Source organism: Barbus barbus (genome assembly GCF_936440315.1).
Source record: "Barbus barbus genome assembly, chromosome: 3".
NCBI classification, from domain to species: Eukaryota; Metazoa; Chordata; class Actinopteri; order Cypriniformes; family Cyprinidae; genus Barbus; species Barbus barbus.
The window spans coordinates 29,893,595-29,913,387 of NC_136731.1; the positions used below are offsets into that span (position 1 = coordinate 29,893,595).

The following is a 19,793-nucleotide window of genomic DNA, read 5'->3' on the forward strand; positions in this document are numbered from 1 at the left end:
TTCAGTAAATGCCCTTTAAATTTGGACAAGGGAAGAAGTTCTGAAAGTTACAGTCTGATTTCATGAACTTTTATTTCAAAATGATATGACCCCTTTAAGAGTCAAAGTCTAAATCAACATATTGATGATCTGGCTAGGCGTAAAGGACTGAATTCTGTTCTAATAAAAGTGCTGTAAACCAGGTTTGGACATCCAGCAAAACAAATGGCTTCCTGATTCCCCACTATCAAGAACAGGGTCTGTGAGAGCAGACCTTTGCTGGTGCAGTAAATTGTGACTGTGGGCAGTGCATGTCTGCAGTGCTGGTGGGTTAGATTGAACCTGAGTCAGGTGCATGGCCTCATTGGAGCTCCGTGCCTGAGTTTAGCTAGTCACAGTGAGTTTGTCCTTTCTGCCCTTTTGTTCCTCTGTGTCACTTTAAATGGAGGCTGTGTCTCATTTGCCGGAGCCATACTGACACAGTATCAGTCAAAAAGGACATTGAAACCCTTCTATGCATCTGAACCAGAAAAATTAAGATGGTTAAACTGCTTTGGGGGTCTGGCTGTGTCCTTTGCTGGGGCAGAGTTCATGTAGTTCTTGTGTGAGATGTACAGGTGCACATGAACAGGTCAGGTTTGGAGGCACAGGGACCACATATCTGGGCTGACAAAAAATGTGTTACACAGGAGCCATCTTCCTATGCTGCTTCTCCGGTGCTTGCTTAAAAGCAAAATAATCTGCTAAGCAGTTGATTAGCTCGGTCAAAGCACAGTGAAATTAACTCAGTCCAGCACAATCTTACGGTCCTCAGAAATTGGGAACAACACTGACACTTGGTCCCACATCATAAGTGAAAGGGAAAGCAGTATACACACACACACACACACACAAACGAGTGAGGTTGCTATCACACTTATGTGACTTTTTAGTGTAAATGTGTGCATGTTTATGTACAGGTTTAAGCATGATCAGGCGAGTGGAAAAAGTGCTTTGTAGACGGTGATGCACAGATGAGGGGTGAGGTAGAGTCTGTTTGAAGACATGGAGAGGTAAGTGACACTCGTTTCATTTCCTCTTGCAAGAAGGTTGTGGCGATTGTAAGTGCTCTACTTTCAAAATCAGCAAAGATGTAGGGTACAATGGTGCTAAAAGCCCTTTCAATTTTTCATTTCCCTCTCCAGACAATGAATAGCCACAAACATAACTACAGAACTTCCCCCAGGACCTGTTTGTTGCTAGTCACTGTGCAATAAATACGGTTTATTTGAAGTCATTTATTGATTTGTTTTTTTATTGTAAAAGTTGCAGATGTAACTAATGAGAATCCTTGAAATTATATATTTTGCAACAAAAACTTGATTCTCAGTTTTGTTGAAGGTGAGTAAGTCAACCGTTTTTTTGTTTTTTTAGCAAACTAGCAATTAATAAATAAATGAACTTTTAATTGGGAAAAATTTGTATTAGGTAAATACTTAAAGTAGCAACAAATCTTTTCTTCTGTATTGTGACATACATCTGAGTGTATATGATTTTGATTAAACATAAAAAAAATTATATATGCATAAATGAATAGTTCACAAAATCATCAATAACGTGCATTTAGAAAACAGATGTAGTGAATTTTCATTTCATGCCAACTGTAATTCTGTATAAACATTTCACAACAAACCTACAATTATGTTATTAACTGATGAAATAGCAGTTTGAAATTTATCTTTAGATTTATCTTGAAGCTTTTTTGCTTGATTTAAACGGACAGTTCACACTAAAAATACAATTGTCATCATTTACTCACCTTCTACTTGTTCAAAACCTGTACGAGTTTCTGTTGTCGAACACAAAATAAGATATTTTGGAGAACGCTGGTATCCAAACAGTTGATGGTCCAGGATATATATTTTTTTCCATACTATGGAACTAACATTCTCCAAAATATCTTATTTTGTGCTCAACAGCAACAACTTGAGGTTTTGAACAATTTGAGGGACTGCTCCAATAACAATGGAGAACAAAGTGTGAAACAATGTAGAAAAAAATATTTTTAAATATGATACTAAAAATGTATTTAATCATATTTCAAACACAATTAAATAAACAAAATTGTTCAACGCCTTTTGTTGAAGTGGTTATTTTGATGTTTAGCCCCAATGTACCCTATTACTCTTGTGATCTAACGCTTAGTTTCTGTTTTTGTTATCATCTGTCAAATTCTGATTTTCAGGAATCATTTACCATCCTGTTTATTTTGATTTGACCACATATATGGTATGATGGATTTCAAGGGTAATATTCCCCTAAGATATGTACCATGGCACTACCATGTTTTTTGAATAATACCATAGTCTTCTCTGAAGTTCTATGTAATACCATATGGTAGCACCATCTGATGAGCAAGGACAATTGGAGCACAATGAGCGATCTGAAGGCCATAATGGAAATGGATGCGTCTCAAACCACAGCATATGGCTTAATACATATGTACATCAATCTGTCTGCCCAAACAGACAACACTAGGACAGATGAATACAGGAGGAAATACCTCACAACAGCTATATGGGTCACACGCCAGAAAGCAACAAGAGGCTATTCAGAAAATGAGGTCACTAAATGTTCAGCTTAAGTAACATACAAGCTGCATTGTAAGAAGATAAATGGGTTAATGCAGGTAGAGTAGTACGCATACATACATGTATGGACGTTGCTACATGTATGCCTGTATGCTGGTGTATATGAGGTATGAGAAGTATTAATGTACATATTAATGTATGTACAGAGTGTACGAGTGCACACAGGTAGTTATGTTCACAAAGGAGATATTCAATGCGTGCAAAGAGGAAGATAAATGCTGAAATACTACTGTAATCAGACGGAAATTAGGTTAATCGTGTAGAGCCCAAATGTAGGTCTTCGATGTTGCTCATAGACGTTTCCTCTATAAGTTAGCGTTTCCGAAACAGGTTATGAAATAGCTTTTGAATGTGTGGGTTTCTTTGTCACGCTTTTAAAACAAGCTCCTTCTGAGGTTGGGAGGTATGTCAGTACGAGAGGTAGGTTGATGCATGCTAGCTTTTTGTCCGTCTGTGGGAGGAATCTGAATGGCAAGTGACTGTGACAACCCAAAACATATCCCGACTCGGCGTTGCATGAGGATGCAAAAAACAAATGCTTTGCGAAAACAAATTCACGATCAGTTTTCCCTCCCCGAGTTCCCCTGTGGCTCTCGATCACACCTCCTGATCCTCGAAGACCTCTAGGAAGAGCGGGGGGAAGAGTTCTGTGGGACACTCCACTTTCATGTGCAGGAAGCGGCTTGCATGACAGGCACCGATCATGCGCAGGTTTGTCACCTTCATCAGCAGCTTGGGCCAGAAGTGCGAGATGTTGTGCTTGCGATGGTTGATGTAGTGCTCGAATGCTAACAAGTACATCTCCTGACACTTCTCGATCTTTTCCACACATGTGAGACCGGAACGATCTGTGCAATAGAAGATTAAACTAATATTAAATTCAGAATTCAGAGGCCACAACAGGAAAGTTACAGGGATAGTGGTTTCACTCTCATGTGGTTTCAAACCCATATGCTGTTATGTTTTCCATTGAACACAAAAGAAAATTCCTTGACAGTTGTTTAAGTTTATTTTTGTTATTTACGTTTATTTTTGATAACTGAAATGCAGAACCAATATTTAACTAGGGTTATATTAATGCTTTTTTGTACAGTTGTTTAACAGACTAGTTATATTTAAAATGTTATACATCAGGCATTTCTGTAATCCATCTCACTTGAGCATGGATGGATGTTACATAAAAAGTTAATACTTTATGAAATATTTTAAATAAGATATTTGTAATGCTACTTTGGCTATGATTTTTTGATCCACTAGATGGTGCCATTTGTCAGTAGATACAATACAACAATTGTAATCTATCTATCCATCCATCCATCCATCAATAACTGTTAAAAACGTTTGTGCCGTTTAATATTTTTGTGGAAACAGTAATACATTTATTCAAGATTGCTTGATTAAAAGAAAGTTCAAAATAATGGCATTTATTTGAAACAAACGAGCAAACAAAAAATAAATAATTTTAAGTAAAATACATTTTAAGTTTAATAATTAAACGTATAAAAGTCTTTACGGTCACTTTTGATCAATTTAATGTATTCTTGCTGAATACAATTTTGATTTCTTCATGAACAAATCGTGAAACTTTATTTTATGTACTTACTATTATAATAACAATTAATTATGCATAATTACATGCAAGTAACTCTAAACCAAACCCTAATTCTAACTCTAACCATATAGTAAGTACATGTAGTTAATTAATATTACTCAGTGCTTAAATGTATAATTACACTGTAACAAGGACACCTTCAAATAGTGTAACCAAAAATATCTTACAGACCCCAAACATTTGAATGGAACTGTATATTAAGCACTTGAAAATGAAAGGATATACAAACGAATTATTTGAGGAACCAACAGAGAGTTATTATTCACAGATAAACCTCCTTCCCAGTTCAAACATCATTAGTTTGTGTGTCAAACGTACATCAAACAGTGATTTTATGGACGCCATATTTGATCTGAAAGTTGCAGCGGAGGGCAAGATGATTAGTGAACAATAACCTTTAAAATTTCATATTTACAAATTCTCCATTTGTGTTCAATGGGAGAAAAGGAAAAAGTCATACAGGTTTGAAACAACATGAAGATCTTAATAAGGCACACATATGGCTGTAGTCCACCTCACCTGAGCTCATGAGCAGCACAGCCTGCAGCAGCGCCACCTCTGAGTCATCCAGGTTGAACTGTGACAGGCTCTTGCCCAAATCAAAGATGGCATCAGACACCACTCCTAACCCTCCGTTCTTCAGCTGCTCTCGACTGACAGCCATCTCCCCGCTCAGGGTCAGCGTCTCGCTCTCCGGGTCGTACCGCACCGCTGCGCGCAAGGACATGATCTCCATACAGCAGCCTTTCAGCAGGATGATCTGGTCTTCACAGGGCAGCTGGACACCAGTGGAAGACAATAAAGCACAAATGATTCCTGTATGCATGATATTAATCAAGACTCAAAACCAAGGACGTACCATTATTTGATTGCTGTCTTTTAAATGGACTTTTGAGATTCCTAGCACAATCAAATATCTCCCTTAGAGGCTTCTAACTAGAGGCTTCAATGTCCTCCAATGTAGCAAGTCAACAAGTGATGATTTGTGATCATTATGTGTTCACATGAGCAATTAGAGTGGCAAAATAACAAGTGATTCAAAGCACACAGCACATTCAAAGTGATTCACAGCAACAGCCTGTAATCACAGCCAATGTTTTGATAAGGACGTTAATCAAATGCAGTAGCAAGGCAGCCTCTTTCATTCACACACAAACACAGACATGCAGTTTTGGTTCAGAAAGTAGTGACAGCTGGACCTGAGCGCATAATTGCTCTTTCGCAGTGGTCTCTGACAATTGATGCAATAATGCAGCATGGTGTTGTTTATGAAAATGTGTATTTATGGAGTAAGCATCAGCTGCGGAGAGGCTTTTTCAGGACCTGTGGAGAACGGAGACGGTCGTGTGCAGTATTTGAAAACACAGACACTGACCTCAGAGAACATGGGCAGTTTTTTGGCAAAGTCCACAACTCGTGTGATGGCAGGGGTGATGATCTTGGTGAACTCACTGAAGGCCTCCAGGTCGACTTTATCGTTGTCTGATGTGGGGGCTGGAGACTGCCCGATGTCTTCTGGCTAAAAGACAAACCAATATAGAAATCCAATAAAAAATCTGACAGATGTTGCTATTGATTGTTCTTTTCCTGCTTTTCACATTTTTTACATATTTACTGCCCACACCATAAGAAATACATTTAATTTTAACAACAAGTGAGATTATGTATGTTTTCTTTAAAAAGTAAATAAATAAATTACTAGCCTACTATTTTAAAACACTTAAAGTTTGGGGTCAGTTATTTTTTTTATTTGAAAGAAGTGAATATTTTATTCAACAAGGATGCGTTAAGTTGCATCAAAAGTGACAGTAATGAATACATATTGTTCTTTTAAACTTTCTATTCGTCAAAGAATCCTGAAAAATTAACACCATTTCCACAAAATTATTAAGCAGCATTGATAATAATAAGAAATGTTTCTTAAGTAGCAAAGCATATTAGAAAGATTTCTGAAGGATCATGTGACACTGAAAATTCAGCTTTGCCTCACAGGAATAAATTACATTTACATATACATTTTATTTTACATTTTTAAACATTAAAACAGTTATTAAATTGTAATATTTCACAGAATTGCTGTTTTCACTGTGTTTACTTGATATGTTTACTGATCACAGACAGACACATCCAGGCCTCTTACTAGGAACTTGCGTTTCTGTTTCCAGTGAGGGCCCTGGGCATTGGTGTGGCGATGAGCCTCCGTCACCATACGAATCAGCTCCCACTCCGAGATGGTGGGCTCAGGCCGATTGTGCAGTGTTTTCACCATCTCCTCTTTCTTCTTTCGTTCCCGGTTTTCCTCGATTAGACGCCTCTTGGCCACACGCTTTGAATCATCCAGCACCACTGCCAGGGACATGAATCACTCGCACAATCACTCATTTAATACTCTCAGTACTAAACAGGAAATGACAGGCAGTTATGTAATGTTATTATGTGTAAGAAGATTATAGCAGTTTTTTTTCAAAGGCCAGATTTATATTTTTATTTTTTGAGAAACAATGCAATTTAAAGACATTTAAAGATTTTTACAGAGACCTCACCATCAGATTGTGCTGAATTAATACTTTGGAAAAAAATTCAGCAGGATTTATATATTAATAACTACTGAAAAAATACATATATGATTTTATACTTTATAATATAAAAATTGTAAACATTAGGAAACATTTTCTGTTTTTAAGATACTAGTAAGTGTTTTCTAAAATAAAATTTAAAATTTAAAAAAAAAAAAAAATATATATATAATAATAATACTTTTTAAAATTGAAATCAAATAAAATTAAATTGTCACGCTTTAATTTAAGGTCCAGTTCTCACGATTGACTAACTGTTAACTATGAACCTTAATAGTTAGTAAGGTAGTTGTTAAGTTTAGGTATTGGGTAGGAATAGAGATGTAGAATATGGTCATGCAGAATGTGTGCTTTAGAAGTACTAATAAACAGCTAATTTGCTAGTAATATGCATCCTAATAAGGAACTAGTTAATAGTGAGAATTGGTCCCAATACAAATTTTTTTTTATATAAATATACTAAATAAAATAAAATATTTGGGTTAGTCTGTAGTCATTTTTATTAACTTAATATAGCAAAAAGAATATGACATACTACAATATGTCTTCATTTAGCCAAACAAATGTGTGTGTGCATGTGTGTTTGTGTGAACACTCACAGTCCATGGCCATGCCCACCGAGATGCACTTCTTGAAGCGGCACAGCTGGCACTGGTTGCGAGTGATTTTGTCAATGATGCAACAGCTGTCATATTTACAGGAATAGGAAGGGTGAAGATTCTTCTGTATTGTCCTCCTAAAGAAACCCTGGGAAAAGAGGAAAGCAGATTAATGCGGAAGTACAGACTGATTATAAATATCAAGTGGTTCAGGGGTTGGAAATCTCACCTTGCAGCCCTCACATGTGATGCAGCGGTAATGGTAGCCGGTGGCCTTGTCCCCGCATACCACACATGGCTCATCTTTCTCCAGATAGCTGGGAACATACCCTGGAACAGAGATGATCTTCACTAGAAGAGGAGGAGATAGAAGAAGAAGAAGAAGTTTTATTTATATAGCGCCTTTCCATTGCTCAAATGAAAAAGAGATGGGCTGTTACAGCAGAACACACACATATACACAGCCAAGTTTTATGGGGACATTTCAAAGGCGTAATGGTTTTTAATATTGTCCAAACTTTCTATTTTCTATCCTCTTAGCCTAACACTACTCTTCACACAAAACTTCCCTCATTTTTAGATTTTCAAAAAACTTCATTTCAAACTATTTTCTTCAATGGGACCAAAAAATGTCCTTACAAAGTCAAAAATGGCTGGTATTACCATCCTTGAGGGGACATTTGATCCCCATAATGTAGGGAATAACAGGACCACACACACACACACACACATTACCTCTACAACCCTGAGATAGCATTTCACCAACACTGACTGTCATATTGTTAATAACTCCTTTTGTGTTCTGGGAAGTCATAAGCATTTCGAGAATCACAAGGGTGAGGAGATGATAACAGTATTTTTAGTTTATTCCAAAAAGATCTGCGGACAATGTTGAAACCTGAATCAACTGAACTGACCAAATACAGATACACACACATATATACATATACATATATATATATATATATATATATATATGTGTGTGTGTGTGTGTGTGTGTGTATAGATAGATATATATAGATAGATATAGACAGACAGACAGACAGACAGACAGACAGACAGACAGATTCCTTACCAGACGTGCACTTCATAGAGCATTGACTGTTCTTTCTTTTTCTCTTCACTCCATTCGACCACCTAGAGAAAAAGAGAAGAGGGGAAATAAGTATACAGTAAAATCTTAAATTATTTTTCTATTTCACAACACTGGCATTATTAAAGATTAAAAACCTCTTACTGTATATACACAGTCGTTGAAAGTTTGGGATTGATCTTATTCTCACCAAGGCTGCATTTATTTGAGCAAAAATACAGTAAGAACACCAATTCTGTGAAATATTAGAATCATAAATAACTTATAATTTAATAGGTTTTAAATGTAATGAAAAACCAATGCTTAAGATTTTGTGGAAAACTATGATACAAGAATCTTTGAATAGAAAGTTCAAAAGATCAACATTTATTTGAAACATTTTGTAACTTTATAAATGTCTTTACTGTCACTTTTGATCAATTTAATGCATCCTTGCTACATAGAAGTATTTATTTCTTAAAAAAAAAAAAAAAAAAAAAACTTACCTTAACCTTTGAAAGGTAGTGTAACATGCATTTCATTATTTCCACTGTTTTACAGTATGTATCCTAAGGCCTAACAGTAAAAATGGAAATCATCAACGGAATAATGCCCAAACACTCCACTCGTCTGTCACCAGTCAGACAGACAGTCCCTCCCCAAACTCACACCACTCGTTGAGCTACTGTTGTCAGGCGAGTCAGAATGTGCAAACAAACACAATAATGAGACACTATTTTAACACGAAAACATTCAAACACTCTTTCTTCAGTGGAACATAAATTAAGATATTTCGAGAAATGTGTCCTTTTTTTGTGAGTGGAAGTCAATGGTAACCAAAACGGTTTAGTTAGCAACATTCTTCAGAACAGCTTCTTTTGTGTTCCATGTAAGTAAGTCCTTATACAGGTTTGGAACGACATGAGGGTGAATACATGCTGACAGCATTTTCATTTTAGGTGAACAATCCCTTTAAGTAAGTGGGCAGAATAAATGCATGTGGTGACCACACGGTGGCACTGTTTAAAATAATTTCACACTGCATTATTCACCTCTGTTGACTGCATAATTGGTCTATCACAAGTGTTGCATCACCATGTAAAACTAAAGGAACGTTCTGTACAGCAACAGAAAGCAAACCACAAACCGGTGTCATGTGTTAAACTCATGTGACTGCCTTCATGACTCCAAAACCACAATAAAATACATAAGCAACACTTTCATGCATGTTCCTATGAACAACAACAGAAGTCTCTGTCTACGTTATGAACTCACTAGCGGTGTACAGCATGAACCTCCATGAACCAGCACAGAGTCCAGCTGGTGTGAGGCAATGCTCGTGTGTATAGAGCTAAACACAACACATAGTATATACACGAGTAGGGCTGGGTATCGAGTTCGATACTTTTTAGGCACCGACCGAATTGCCTCGATACCACCTTGTATCGAAAAACGTCTTGTCGTTCGGTACCAAATTTCGATACCTAAAGGCTAGTTCACACTACAGGATTTTAAACCCGATTTGCAAGTTAACAAGCTCGCCGATAGGTCGGGCTGTAATCGGGGGGAAATGTGCGGGTGATCGGCACTCCGCGTTCTTTATGTGTGAACTACACAACGATGCATCAAAAACGCTCGCTGACGCGTCGCCGACGCCAAACAAATATCTAGCATGCCAAATATCTGGACAGGTCGGCCGACTCGACATCATGTGGTGACGAGCTACAGCCAATGAAAGAGCAAGGCATGGGTTGAGGTCACCGGAAGAAAAACAGCAACTTCGCTTAAAGAAAAGGCTTATATTTTTGCGCATAAGCATCTTTCACAGGCTTTTGGCTGCTATATTTTTTATTAACCACCAATAGTTACTGTTGCCATGACCGACAAACACTCACACTACACTCCTGTTCTCAAGCAGTGAAAAACACATCTGGGAGCAAAGAGGAGACCACACACCGACACACAGAAGACAGAGCAGGTTACTGCTGATATGAAACAAGGTCTCAGGACTCTCAGCTTTTAAATCGAGTCATTTTTAAAGAAATTCAAACAATAAATTCCTTTTTGTGGCTCTTCAAGGTGTCGTGACAGATCACTGTATTGCCTCAGTTCAAACACATGAACCGATCGTCTTTTCATATTTACTTAATGCACGAAATGAACATGAATAAACATCAGAAGGTGTTTAATTTCAACCGCGGAACACACCATTTTAAGTCCACCGAAGTTAATCTACTCCTGTCTGATTTGTGGTTAAGGTTAGAAGGGATACAGCTGTGGCTATTGGGCATGCGCATTTACATATTTTCGAATCCACTGTATAACGTGAAACCTATGAAAATGGTTTTAAAAAGCACATAGCGCCATAGTTTCATCACTTTGCCAGTGCCGCAGTGACAGTCTTTTTGCAGTAAAGGACCTGTCATAGTTTAATGAGTGGAAGATGACATGAAGCTCGCGGTTAACCTGCATTGTAAACAGATGAGCGCACATGTGTACATACAGCTCCTGATCGGGGCGAAGTTCACGGGATTTTGTCCACAGAATGCTAAGAGCACACTTTTTAACATATTTTATTATTTAACTTTAGCGCTGCAAGCCATGCATACAGTGCATGAGCAGATTTTCTGGTAAGCAAAACAAGCACTTTTAAATACCTCAGCTTATTGCCGTTACCATGGCAGCCAACAACAACACAGCTTAACCCTCAGCACATATTTATATTTAGTTATATTGAAAAACTTTCAATTCAGTCAATCTTTTTCACCCCGTTTTAACATGTATTTCTGTGAAGACTGGCCAGCTGTCAGGCATGTTCTGATTGGTCAGATCACCTCTCAATCAAGCTCTTTGCGAACGGTCAATTCTCGCGTGTTTTCATGACAAAATGTGGTTTAGGGACCGAATCCAGTCGTTGGGTGACAGCTCTGTAGTGTGTAACCCCTGGTTGCGGATAATTTACATAGAGTCATGTAGTGTGAACACCGCAACGACTAAATGACAGACAATCAAGTCATGTAGTCTGAACGGCACAACGATCTGCCGACGTGTAAAGTCCTGTAGTGTGAACTTGGCTTAAGGGGTTAATCTAATTAACGTGAGTGAGCCAATAAGCCTGCAGCACTAGGTGTGTTTGACTAGAAGTGACCCGGTGCTGATGGATCAGTGTTTGACATCTGCGAGAGCAATTCGAAAGCGTACAGAGCAGTCTGCTCTCTATATCGTGCAGTTTCGCTTACTTGACACAGACTGAAGCTCACGTGACATTTCAGCGTCTGCCGTCTCACTAAATGAGGACATAACACATGAACAACAGCTCTAGAACTGCTCTGAGAGTCACTTCATGAGCATTTTACCATTTGATTCGAGTAAAACTTGCGTCATATCATATACACACAGAACTGTAAAGGTATTCCTGGAAACCCGTCAAAATAAAAGTTCGGATTAACTTGGAAGACACTGGCAAAAATAAATTAATATTGTTCAGCAGAGTGTACATACTGCTACTACTAGGCTACTATTAAAATTATTAAAACTCTTATTTTTTAATTAATGATCACGCAACATTTCTTCCATGTTTTAATAGTAAAATTGTTTGCCAAAATAAATAAAGTTTTATTTTCAATAATTTAAAAGAAAAATGAAATTAATGTTTTATCCCTTCATTTGAAAACCAGATACAGAACACAGAATTTCTGAGGAAAAATAAAACATTTCATAAGGCTGTTTTAAGAATAAATTTGACATACTACAACATAGAATTTAATAACAATAAACAAATAAAATAAAACATCCACTTATGAAAGTGGATAAAGATTTAAAATTTCTTGAAGTCTTTAACAACCTAGAATAAATGAATAGAAATGATGATTCTGTCTGAGCTATGCGTTTTAAAACGAGCACGCACTAGTGTAAACTGAAAACTATTTGAGCTTTATTAAAATTATTTGTACTGATTTATTGTGTTGGCTATATTTTGTTCCTTTGTGCAGTGGCTCAGGAGATGAGTCTGTATACATGTCAACAAGCTGAAAAAATAAAACCAAAGTTTTTTGAGATAATGTAATCTTGTTAAAACGGTTTTCATAAAATTGGTATCGAAAAAAGTATCGTTCAGGAACAGGTATCAAACTCAAGGTATCGGTATCGATATCAAACATTTTTGAACGATACCCAGCCCTATACACGAGTGTTACATTATTTATTCACTGCATATTACAAATGACCAAAACATGACAAATCCACTAAGCCTACAACATGCCTGCAAACATTGCAAATAACTGAAATGTAACATATTCTAATGCAATCCAACATTATCAGTCATGTGGGATTTGAACACACAAACACACACAAGATATCCAACCACTGACAACAATGAAATGGCTTTTCTCTATTGGATAGCACAGTATTAAGTCCAACTGACAATCTGCCCGTACATCAACAGACACGACTGAACAAACAGAGGGAATGGGATGGATGGAGAAAGAACACTTATATTCTAACCTGTTGACATAATGGGGCTGTAAAATGTGCATGATTGCGGTCTCCCTCCTCTCGCAAAGCTGTCAGCAATCTATCTGCGGTAACAGGGACTCTGAGCTGGTAGGATGACACCTCTCTCTCTCTCTCTCTCTCACCCCATTCCATTCCGCTCTGCCTCTCCACACACTCCTCCTCCTGCCACGGCTCCTGTGCATCAGCCCTGTGAGCCCCACCTCTCCTGCATCACTAACCCTCCGCTCTCATCTTCCTCTTCACTCTCTCGTGGCAAAAGACCCTCTGCCATCTGCACTGTTGTCATTTACACATACTTCAGATACTATGTTCAGGGTTTTTTTTCAACATATTAATACATTCATGCATAAATCATCAACAGAACTGTGTTAGAGCAGAAAACAACATTTTAAATCTTCAGTATGGTTCAAAATACTAGTGAAAATACTTCTGTTTTGCATTTTATTCATTTTATGTCAACACGTTTGATAATAACAATGTTTTCTTCTGGTTTACCTTTTTATGCATGCAAAAAGACATTGAAAAATCTAAGTTCCACATCTTTTTAAAAACGTCAACAAAATTGTATGATTTTGAACATTTTAAATCAAAGACATTTTTTTATTCCCAGATTTCCTCGGGCTTTTGCACCTCAATGCATATTTTTAGCACACATCTAGTTAGAAAATCAATGCACACCATTTTTTATTTTTAACAGCTACTGCATTTCTTTGAGTACGAACGAGTTAAAAAGGAGAGCGTTCTATCCTCTTGAATCTCGTGGCTAAAGCTACACGTGAGTGGATGACACATCAAAGCAGAATCCACGTCAAAGTTCCACTTCATTTTTTAATTCCCGCACATGCTTTCTAGGCACTGAGGCACTGAGAGAGTGCACACACTCAGAGTGAATAAGCCTTTAAATGCTCACTCACGCGCACTTTCTGCTAATCAAATTACAGAGGTGTAATTAAATGGCAGGGCAAGGTAGGGCACAGGACAAATATACCTTTCAGGGAACCATCTAAAACTTCTCTAGCCGCAAAATAATCCCATAACTGACCCACGGGGCCCTGGAACTGTGTGTGAGAGTGTGTGCGGTGGTGTGCATGCAGTAACTCGTCTGGGGGAGGGCGTGACCGTGAGGCAGCACATGTGAGAGACACGTGCTTGGACGCTCCAAATACACACACACACACTCTGCCTCAATGACACACACTGGCCACAGACAATCCACCGTCTGTCGTAATGATTCAATGTCCTGAATTGTCCCTTGCTACACTGTGGCCCCATCTGGCCTATGTACCTCTCTCTCTCCTGCACTATAAATCTCACTCTCTATTTGTCTTATTCCATTATCTAATCGTATCATCTAATCGTAAAACACTTCAAACACTTTGATGAATCATCAAGCACTCTGGATTACAATTGCATTCGGTTAGGTGATGTTAAAGACTTCTTGCTTCTTGCATATGTGTGCTGCAATGACTCCTTATATCAGTTTAAATGTTATAATAATTCTTATGTGTGATTTTATTATATACTTGAGTCTGATTGATCAGTCAAAGCACTGAGTGGTTAAATATGTTTGTATAATGACGCTAGACTGTATTATTGACCATTATTCCTGTTAGCCAATCTAGTTTTATGTGTCTCTTATCACTCCGAGGCCTCTTTCATATCACATAATAAAATAATTTAAACTCAAATCAGTATTTCATGCCCATTCTTTTTTTTTTATTTGGTAAGTAGTAAGAGTGACAGTTAGTGAAAACACATCTGTTTTGATTAATTCAACTTGAATATTTCATAATTATCGACATTAATAAATAATTAAACGATATATACTTTAACACTTTAATATATTTAATAAATAAATAAATATTATTGTTACTTGTTGTTATTATTATTATTTCCACTCAAATTGTTATTCTAATACATTAATAATAATAATAATAAATTCTAAAATAATAATAAAAATAATGTTTGAGTTGATTATATTTATTATTATAATATTATTATGACGGTGTCGGAATAACGTTAAGATCTGAAAGGTTTATAATATTAATGAAAGCACAAAAAAGGTAACAGATTTGCTCGATTATTTATCGAAAAATAGCGTAAAATTATTTATTACTTAATTTGGTAAATTGTAAGTGTAGTTGTCAGACCTCTGTTGTGTGTCTTGTTTTTCCACGTGCTCCCTGTGTTTCCGTGCCCATATTTGGTTTGTTTCCTGTCCTTGTTAAATGTGATTAGTAGTTTATTCTGTTCCAGGTGTGTTTGAGTTGATTATCCAGTGTATTTATAGTCCTGTCTGTTAAGTAAGTTTCGTGTGGTCTACTCGCTACTCCCCGGTGTTTGATGTCTGACTTGCCTTTTCCTTCCCTGCCCTGTCTTCATTAAAGAAGGTTATTATTTGAGTTACGTCCTCGTATGCGTGTTCCTTGTTCCTCCCTGCTGTGTGCACCGTGACAGTAGTATTCTGGATTGTGTAGAGTCAGCTCTTCGTTATTGCAAAATATACCCAGGGTTTAATCAAAACAGCACTTTAAATAAAATGATATATTATATTAATATTTATAAATAAAACTTTTATATGAAGCACCTTGTCGGTGTAGAATTGAATTGAATTCTTAACATTACTAATTAAAAAATCCTTTTGGACAATATCTTTTTTCTAAAACTTCTGTTATTTGCTGAAACAGATACAGTTAGTGGTCATCTCAACCCGGACAAATACCAGCAAATTAGTCAATCAAGTCAGTCAGTTCACACTAAAATTAAAATTCTGTCATCGTTACTCACTCTCATGTCGTTTCAAATCTGTATGGTTTTCTTTCTTCTGTTAAAATCTTGGTAACCAAACAGTTTTGGTTACCATTGACTTTCATTATCATCAAACAAACAAAAAACATTGAATACATTACTAAAAAATATATCACACAGGTTTGGAATGACATGAGGGTGAGTAACGATGACAGAAATTTTGTTTTTAGCTGAACTGCCGCTTTAAGAGCTGACATTTTATAAATACACACGGGATAACTCACCGTGTCTCATCTCCCTCTGGCAGATTAAGCTCCTGCTCTTTGTGTTCCATTCACCTTGATTCCATCCAGCGTCCAATCACAGGAGACTGAGGCGGACTCGACCCTCGCCGCTCTGCTCAGCTTACGCAGGGTGAGTATCAGTCAGCTGCTATTGGACGGCTCATGGTGACAGACCGCCACGTGTATTCTGCCTCTGGATCAAACGCCTTTACACCTGTTTGAAAGAAACACATCATTCGTCTTGAATTAGCAGAAAAAGAGTCAAACCTCCCTGCTCCTGTCCTCTAGAGGCTGCACCACACTCCATTTGTAAAGCAGCTGTGACTCCATTTCAACACACGGTGGTGCACATGCGCACCAGATCATCCTGTCTGAACTCTTGCCCCTGGAGCTCAGGCCAAGCTGCTCTCATTAGAGGGAAAGGCCAGCTGATAAATGCACATCCCTCACGCCTATGTGTTATTTTTCCATTCTTGCTCTGAAGCCGATATGGCTTCACCGTGCAAGGTCAATAAATCTGCCATTTCCAAGGCAACCATTTGGCCTCTGTCTAATTATAGGAAAGATGAACTGGATTATTCCATAATGGCTGACCTCAGTGTTTAATAATTCAGCATATCATTGCATTTTGGGATTAATTTACTCCCAATTTTTTTTTTAAAGATCGTTGAGATTTAGTTTGTGATGGATGTCACACTTTCTGCTCTTTTCTCTCTCTTTCTCTGCACTGACATGCATTATCACCTGCGTATCACACCTTAGGATCTCATTTTCTTAAACAGCCAATAAAAGTTGTCACAACCTGGCTCAAGGGTCATGGCAAAAAAGGGAACGAGGCAGCATAAATAATCAAAAGTGATTTACTTAACAAAAGAATCACCAACAAATAAATTTAAATGCCGATAGAGAATCTCTATAACATAAGTAAACCCAAAACAAAATATAACAGTCGGCGTGTTCAGGCCATGGTTGATATCTGGATTGCAGAGAAGATCCTCCAGTAGTTTGACCAAGTGGAGCTTTATCTCCACTGGCTCACAGGTTTCAGGTGCACCCAATCAACAATCACCTCAAAAGGACAAAGATGATTACCAACTCACACAAGGGCCGTCACACCCCCCCCCCCATAAAGTCGGTGGCCCAAAGGAGCCACCGGCAAAACAAACCACAAATAATATAACCCAATATAAGCAAAATCATTAAGTATTACAAAATTACCACAATACAATAATATGGCAGAATATATACAGCAAAAATACACATTAAACTTCAACTTGCGTTTAGAGTACTGCCTCCCTCCATTCCATCTTCAGCAACCCCGATACCTGGGAATCAAACTAAGAAAACAGGCATAGGAAAAACAGGTCTTAAGACAACAAGAAGCGGCCTCAACAACTTAAAGCATAGAGGCACGTGACAACGCGTCTGCTATTACGTTATCCACTCCTTTAATATGTCTAATCTCCAGTGCGTAGGCTTGCAAAAACAACGACCACCTCATGAGTCTCTGATTGGGACACTTCAGTGACTGTAAAAATATCAGCGGGTTGTGATCTGTGTACACAACAAGTGGTCTGCAATATTTTCCAACATGTAAGCAACTTCAGAGTCTAGATGTTTAAGTTTCTCTGGAGACATGCGGCAAAAACGCTGTTTAATCGGTTGTGCATCTCCAACATCAACATGTTCAATCCAATTTGTGCGTGTAGGAACATCGTCAAACAAACATGGATATTTCTGTATCAAATCAGACAACTCACCACGCTTAGATTCAGTCAAATGCAACAAACTACCAAGATTACAAAGTGTCTCAGAATTTTTTAGACGACCATATAACAAACTGTCATCCGGTTCTGGCACTCCATCTACCTCCTGTGATTCTGCCACCGGACTCACAAGCAGAACCGGATGCCCCTTTTCTCTTACTGCCTGGCTTACCTCAGCCTCACGTTTATAATATGGTTTGAGAAGGTTGACATGACATAACTGTGTTGACTTTTTCTGTTCTGGTGTTGCAATTATGTAATTCAGGTCAGACCTTCTCTCAACAACTGTATAAGGACCAGCATTTTTAGCCTGAAATGGCGAGCTCACAACAGGCATCAGTGCAAGCACTTGATCTCCCGGACTAAACTCTTGATGCTCCGCACGGCGATCATGGATATTTTTCATCTTACTCTGTGACACTTGCAATTTCTCGCTCGCCATTTCACCTGCTACAAACAGACGATGTTTACAGCCATTGACAAAATCAACCAAATTTCTAGGCGGTTCCGCCTCCACCAGGCCATCCTTTAAAACAGCCAAGGGTCCACGCACTTTGTGTCCAAAAACCAAGTCATTAGGACTAAAACCTATACTTTCCTGCACAGCTTCTCTTGCAGCCAACATAAGCCAGGGAAGACCCTCCTCCCAGTCTCTATCCAGCTCTGTGCAATATGCACGTAGGAGAGACTTCAAAGTCTGATGGAATCTTTCCAAGGCCCCCTGACTCTGTGCATGATAGGCTGATGACTGGTTATGACGGACACGCAACAATTTCAAAATTTGACCAAACATGTGCGAAGACAAATTGGACCCCTGATCGCTCTGGATGACCTTCGGAATGCCAAAGATCGAAATAAACTGACTTAGGGCTTTCACTACCGCCTTAGTGGTAATTGCCCTCAATGGATACACAGCAGGATAACGAGTATTCTGACACATCACAGACAGCAGGTATTTACAGCCAGACTTAGAGCATGGTAATGGACCCACACAGTCCACAATCAGGTGCTCAAATGGTTCATTCCTCACCAAAATGGGTTGTAATATAGCAGGTTTAACAGACTGATTGGGCTTGCCCGTTAACTGACACACATGACAGGTCTTAATGTATGTTGTAACATCTTTCTTCAACCGTGGCCAAAAGAAATGCTTCAAAACATTAAGATAAAGTCTTTTTCACCCCAAAGTGCCCACTCTCATCATGAGCGACTTTTAAGACAAGGGAACGAAATTTGGTCGGTACCACCAACTGAACAACAACATCCCCAACGAAGTCAGTACCCAAAATCAACCATTTCCTAAACAAGCCATTTTGTACAAAATACCCACTTGATAAACTGTTGATCTCCTTAGCAGATACAACACAATCAAACATTTATTTAAGGGAACAGTCACTTTGCTGTTCCTGTAACAACTCCATTTTTGACACAGATAGTGGAAAGTCCGACATCGATGGAATCACGAACTCCACTTCACTCTCCTCAGATTCCCTCTCAGACTCAGCTTTACTCATAGCTCGTGTACTTACACAGGCTGAAAAAACTTGAGGTAAATCAGAGGCAATATGGTCAACAACAGACTTAACTGGGCAAGACGCAACAACTTGCCAGGGAGTAGTGTCAGCCCAGACACGGCTACCAGCCAGCCCGTTACCCAGAATTAAATGAATCCCCTCAATGGGCAACGCTGGACAAACACCTACATCTACCTCTCCTTTTACCAGTTCACAGTCCAGAATTAACTTATGTAACGGTATGGGCAAAACAGTTAAATCCATGCCACGACTTAGTATGCAGTCACCTGTATCAGTTTCTTCTGACAACAACAACACCGATCCCACAATATAAGAGTCAAAGGCCCCTGTGTCCCTCAATTTTTATTGGAACCTTAACCTCACTTCCTACCAGTGACACAAACCCATCTCTAATAAATGGGGCATAAGCTGCCAAGACATCCGGTTCAAGCTCCGCTGTAAGTAACTCAGACACACAAGCCGTAACAACCGGCGCAG

General features: G+C 38.3%; 1 protein-coding gene across 1 annotated transcript in view; it reads right to left on the reverse strand.

Annotated features, from left to right (window-relative positions):
- Nucleotides 1-56: 56 nt before the first annotated feature.
- The window catches only part of LOC306845152 (thyroid hormone receptor alpha-A-like), a 57,991-nt gene continuing 38,254 nt past the window's right edge, over nucleotides 57-19,793 (reverse strand). Inside the window, exons 2-9 of the mRNA XM_079377779.1 lie at nucleotides 16,016-16,229; nucleotides 8,472-8,533; nucleotides 7,626-7,747; nucleotides 7,397-7,544; nucleotides 6,362-6,567; nucleotides 5,597-5,740; nucleotides 4,741-4,999; nucleotides 57-3,457 (exon numbers count right to left, since the gene is read on the reverse strand). Of these exons, the coding sequence (XP_079233905.1) occupies nucleotides 3,207-3,457; nucleotides 4,741-4,999; nucleotides 5,597-5,740; nucleotides 6,362-6,567; nucleotides 7,397-7,544; nucleotides 7,626-7,747; nucleotides 8,472-8,533; nucleotides 16,016-16,065 (1,242 nt within the window). The 5' untranslated portion in view covers nucleotides 16,066-16,229 and the 3' untranslated portion in view covers nucleotides 57-3,206. The remainder of the gene's footprint in view (nucleotides 3,458-4,740; nucleotides 5,000-5,596; nucleotides 5,741-6,361; nucleotides 6,568-7,396; nucleotides 7,545-7,625; nucleotides 7,748-8,471; nucleotides 8,534-16,015; nucleotides 16,230-19,793) is intronic.